The sequence below is a fragment of the Oncorhynchus kisutch genome, linkage group LG20, assembly GCF_002021735.2.
Source record: "Oncorhynchus kisutch isolate 150728-3 linkage group LG20, Okis_V2, whole genome shotgun sequence".
Lineage (NCBI taxonomy): Eukaryota > Metazoa > Chordata > Actinopteri > Salmoniformes > Salmonidae > Oncorhynchus > Oncorhynchus kisutch.
In genome coordinates, this window is record NC_034193.2 from 12,960,811 (window position 1) to 12,966,637 (window position 5,827).

The window sequence follows — 5,827 nt, forward strand, 5'->3', positions numbered from 1 at the left end:
AACTACCTGCCCTCCAGGACACCTACACCACCCAATGTTACAGGAAGGCCATAAAGATCATCAAGGACATCAACCACCCGAGCCACTGCCTGTTCACCCCGCTATCATCCAGAAGGCGAGGTCAGTACAGGTGCATCAAAGCTGGGACCGAGAGACTGAAAAACAGCTTCTATCTCAAGGCCATCAGACTGTTAAACAGCCACCACTAACATTGAGTGGCTGCTGCCAACACACTGACAATGACACTGACTCAACTCCAGCCACTTTAATAATGGGAATTGATGGGAAATGATGTAAATATATCACTAGCCACTTTAAACAATGCTACCTTATATAATGTTACTTACCCTACATTATTCATCTCATATGCATACGTATATACTGTACTCTATATCATCGACTGCATCCTTATGTAATACATGTATCACTAGCCACTTTAACTATGCCACTTTGTTTACATACTCATCTCATATGTATATACTGTACTCGATATCATCTACTGTATCTTGCCTATGCTGCTCTGTACCATCACTCATTCATATATCCTTATGTACATATTCTTTATCCCCTTACACTGTGTATAAGACAGTAGTTTTGGAATTGTTAGTTAGATTACTTGTTGGTTATTACTGCATTGTCGGAACTAGAAGCACAAGCATTTCGCTACACTCGCATTAACATCTGCTAACCATGTGTATGTGACGAATAAAATTGGATTTGATGTGATTTATTCTTTCACTGTAAATTGGGCAGTGCAATTAGATTAACACGGATTTAAGCTTTCTGCCAATATCAGACATGTCTATGTAATGTTCTTGTTACTTAAACCATCATGCATCGCATTAGCCTACGTTAGCCCAACCGTCCCGTGGAAGGGACACCGATCCTGAAGAATACCTTTGTTTACTTTCTAGCATCCAAAATAATAGATAGATATTTCTAAATCTCCAAAATATGTCACAAGAATTTTAAACAATGCATTCAAATTAAGTTTTGCAGTATAAATGACTTCCAATCCATTTTGTCATTGATAAACAGTCCAATATAAACAAAACCATGTATGATGTGTAACTATGTATCATTTAAAGGTGTTTTTCATGGTTGCAAAGGCAAGGGACACGAATGCCATTCAAAAACAACACATTAGCAGATAAACCTCACCAAAATCAAATAATGACATCAAGAGATTTTCTAAAATAATCTCCAATGTATAAAACAGATTGATCATGGTGCATAACGGCAAAGCTTCCAATCATGCTTACGTACATTTTAGTGTGGGTGGCCCCAGGGGAATAGAAGCCACGATCCTGGCATTACAAGCACTATGCTCTAGTCCACTCAAATCGTACCTTATGAGGTCCGCAGCCCACTGTTTTTTTGTTCTACTCGATAGGAAATTACACACACCTGGTTTCCCAGGTCTAAATCAGTCCCTGATTAGACGGGAACAATGAAAAAAAATGCTCTGGAACTGGATTCAAGGTCCAGAGTTGAGATTGAGTCTATCAACAGAACCACAATAATACTTTTAATACAGTTCACTTTATTTTTGAATCTCAATATATGTCTAAGTATAGGAGTAGAAGGTCTTCCGTTGTTAAGGTGAATAAACACACACACACATTTACACAAACACTGCACCGGTACTCTGGGTGTCACCTAAGCACCAGTAAACCCCAGTATGCACAGTGACCTCATGGAGCTATCTGAAAGGAGTGGAAAATATGTCTGCCCTAATAGGAGAGAGAGAGAGAGAGAGAGAGAGAGAGAGAGAGAGAGAGAGAGAGAGAGAGAGAGAGAGAGAGAGAGAGAGAGAGAGAGAGAGAGAGAGAGAGAGAGAGAGAGAGAGAGAGAGAGAGAGAGAGACACAGAGAGAGAGAGACACAGAGAGAGAGAGACACAGAGAGAGAGAGACAGAGAGAGACTTGCTTTGGCAATGTTAACACATGTTTCCCATGCCAATAAAGCCCCTGAATTGAATTGAGAGACAGAGAGAGGGACAGAGACAGAGAGAGAGACAGAGATGGAAAGAGAGAGAGAGAGAGAGAGAGAGAGAGAGAGAGAGAGAGAGAGAGAGAGATGGAAAGAGAGAGAGAGACAGAGAGAGACAGAGAGAGACAGAGAGAGGGACAGAGACAGAGACAGAGAGAGAGACAGAGACAGAGAGAGAGACAGAGACAGAGACAGAGATGGAAAGAGAGAGAGAGAGAGAGAGAGAGAGAGAGAGAGAGATGGAAAGAGAGAGAGAGAGAGAGTAAGAATGAGAGTGAGAGGGGGGGGGATTATAATTTGTGTTAAAATGTATTCAGGTTAACACGGAGAGGAGGGACACGGGCTGATTCTCATACAGTGTACACACACTCACATACATTATAGAACGTTTTTTGAAGGTTCTATAAAGAACCATGCACATTAGGTTCTAAATGGAACTTGCATGATGCTATAAAGAACCCTTTCCTAAGGTTCTATAAAGTATCATTAATAAAAAAGTTCTACATAGCACCAAAAAAGGGTTCAGCTATGGTTGCAATGCTTTTGGAGGGCACTAGAGAACCTTTATGGAGAATGGTTCTATAAAGAACCCTTCTCAATTTCCAAGGTTCTTTGTAGAACCATACAGGTTTTGATTTATTCTGGTATAATATACTTATTATATTGTTAAAATTCCATAGGTTTTATTATTGTGTTGATTAAGAAGTTGAATCAGGTGCTCTGAGACAGCTGGGGGTCCCTGAGGAGAGAACTGACAACTACTGACAGTCAACCGTTCTCAGTTGACACAAAGCCATACATGAGTCTTTCACAAGACACCATCACTGTATATATATAACACGTAATAACGAAACACAACACATTTGATAAACTGGAATGACACTCTTACTCACCCACGGATGCACCAAAAGAGCTGTGTGCAAAACACACACAACAAACCACACACACCAAACCACACACACCAAAATATTCCAATGAGCTGCCGTCCTCACATTTGAATGATTACTAAGAGTAAAAAAGAATAATTGGGAACTGCAAAGAGCCATTGAAGGGCTCCAAGGGTTCTTTGGGCCAGTATGGTACCGCACAGAACCATCAGCCTTCCTAAAGAACCCTCATATTGTAGTGTGGACTGACATGTACCAGCAGATGGGGTCACCGTGGCGATGGTAAGATGTGTTCCTTTTCAACTCCTCATAACACCCACACACACTGCTGATGGAAAATAGACCGCAGCAACACACAGCTGTCAGTAACACATTTAGTTGTAAAAATAAATAAAAACAACAGAAATAGACGACTTCATACATCACAAATCTACAATAAACCATCACATCATTTAGAATACATATACATATATATTTTGATTCATATTTCCATAATGTAACAGCTAAACAGTTGATCAGTTCATCAATACATTACAAATCAATCAGTTCATCAATACATTACAAATCAATCAGTTCATCAATATTCAGAACTACAATAAATTCTGTTAGTATACCAGAAGGATCGCTACAATCATAGAGTCGACACTCAGCAATGACATACACTCCCTGCGTCCCAAATGGGTCGCTATTCCCTACATGGGGCTCTGGTTGAACGTAGTGCACTATGTAGGGAATACGGTGTCATTTAAGCCGCATGATGATCAGACAGCAAAACAGTGATCACGGAAGAATTGACGTTCGGAAAACAAGTGTTGCTCAATAGTTGTGGATTGTCCTGTGTTGCGGAAGGGGTCTGCTGCGTGCAGACACACGCACACTGGCACACATACAAACAGCAAACTGGGACAGGGCCATGTAAGGTGCTGAAAGGACAATTAACACAACTGAGAGAGGGAAAGGGAGAAAGAGGGGGAGGGGGAGGAGAGAGGGAAAGGGAGAAAGAGGGGGAGGAGAGAGGGAAAGGGGGAAAGAGGGGGAGGAGAGAGGAAAAGGGAGAAAGAGGGGGAGGGGGAGGAGAGAGGGAAAGGGAGAAAGAGGGGGAGGAGAGAGGGAAAGGGGGAAAGAGGGGGAGGAGAGAGGGATAGGGAGAAAGAGGGGGAGGAGAGAGGGATAGGGAGAAAGAGGGGGAGGAGAGAGGGAAAGGGAGAAAGCGGGGGAGGAGAGAGGGAAAGGGAGAAAGAGGGGGAGGAGAGAGGGAAAGGGAGAAAGAGGAGGAGGAGAGAGGGAAAGGGAGAAAGAGGGGGAGGAGAGAGGGAAAGGGAGAAAGCGGGGGAGGAGAAAGGGAAAGGGAGAAAGAGGGGGAGGAGAGAGGGGAAGGGAGAAAGAGGGGGAGGAGAGAGGGAAAGGGAGAAAGAGGGGGAGGAGAGAGGGAAAGGGAGAAAGAGGGGGAGGGGGAGGAGAGAGGGAAAGGGAGAAAGAGGGGGAGGAGAGAGGGAAAGGGAGAAAGAGGGGGAGGAGAGGGAAAGGGAGAAAGAGGGGGAGGGGGGAGGAGAGAGGGAAAGGAAGAAAGAGGAGGAGGAGAGAGGGAAAGGGAGAAAAAGAGGGGGAAGGGGAGTAGAGAGGGAAAGGGAGAAAGAGGGGGAGGAGAGGGAAAGGGAGAAAGAGGAGGAGGAGAGGGAAAGGGAGAAAGAGGGGGAGGAGAGGGAAAGGGAGAAAGTGGGGGAGGAGAGGGAAAGGGAGAAAGAGGGGGAGGAGAGAGGGAAAGGGAGAAAGAGGGGGAGGGGGAGGGGGAGGAGAGAGGGAAAGGGAGAAAGAGGGGGAGGAGAGGGAAAGGGAGAAAGAGGAGGAGGAGAGGGAAAGGGAGAAAGTGGGGGAGGAGAGGGAAAGGGAGAAAGAGGGGGAGGAGAGAGGGAAAGGGAGAAAGAGGGGGAGGGGAGAGGGAAAGGGAGAAAGAGGGGGAGGAGAGGGAAAGGGAGAAAGAGGAGAAGGAGAGAGGGAAAGGGAGAAAGAGGGGGAGGAGAGAGGGAAAGGGAGAAAGAGGGGGAGGAGATAGGGAAAGGGAGAAAGAGGGGGAGGGGGAGGAGAGAGGGAAAGGGGGAAAGAGGGGGAGGAGAGGGAAAGGGAGAAAGAGGGGGAGGAGAGAGGGAAAGGGAGAAAGAGGGGGAGGGGGAGGAGAGAGGGAAAGGGGGAAAGAGGGGGATGAGAGGGAAAGGGAGAAAGAGGGGATGGAGGGGTCCACATTTTCACAATCCTCATTGTTTAAAGAAATAAAAAGGAAAGTCACCAACAAACTGTTTCACATTCTGTGTTTTCTACACTTCAATGGAAAACTTCTCTAAATTCATAAATACAAAACACTAATGCACACACACACACACACACACACACACACACACACACACACACACACACACACACACACACACACACACAGCGCATGAGTTACAGTAGATAGCAAGGTGGTAGCGTAGAACCCCGTAGAGGAGGAAAGAAGCAACCCACACACAGCTGTGTCACACATTGTCCAACTGCACAACATCCACGGGTTCTCTTACAGCAAGCCCCGCCCCTTTACTGCTGTTATTGGCTGGGTTGCCTCGGGAACCTTGTCTTTGTAGCAGGGAGATGGAGGAGGGGCTAGACGTAGCCGTGAGTACGATGGCAGGGATCAGGTCGGTTAGGCATGTGGAAGAGCCACGCTCACTAACACCTTGAGACGACTTCTCCTCTCTGACATCATCCAGCTACAGAGAGAGACAGTGTGATGTCATTCTCACTGCATAATACCGTTACATTGATTAATTGATTGGCTGATTGACTGGTTGATTGATTGCTACGAGTGTTTGAACTATACAGAACAAGTCTATACATCTGCAGTCACTAATCGGACAAGCACCTGGACAGAACTATCATTACAGGATTGTACAGGGCATTGGGAAGATGCATTT

At 45.3% G+C, this 5,827-nt stretch overlaps 1 protein-coding gene across 1 annotated transcript in view; it reads right to left on the bottom strand.

Moving 5' to 3' along the window:
- Positions 1 to 5,025: 5,025 nt before the first annotated feature.
- The window catches only part of LOC109865105 (melanopsin-A), a 31,376-nt gene continuing 30,574 nt past the window's right edge, over positions 5,026 to 5,827 (bottom strand). The window contains exon 11 of the mRNA XM_031799540.1: positions 5,026 to 5,623. Within this exon, the coding sequence (XP_031655400.1) occupies positions 5,393 to 5,623 (231 nt within the window). The 3' untranslated portion in view covers positions 5,026 to 5,392. The remainder of the gene's footprint in view (positions 5,624 to 5,827) is intronic.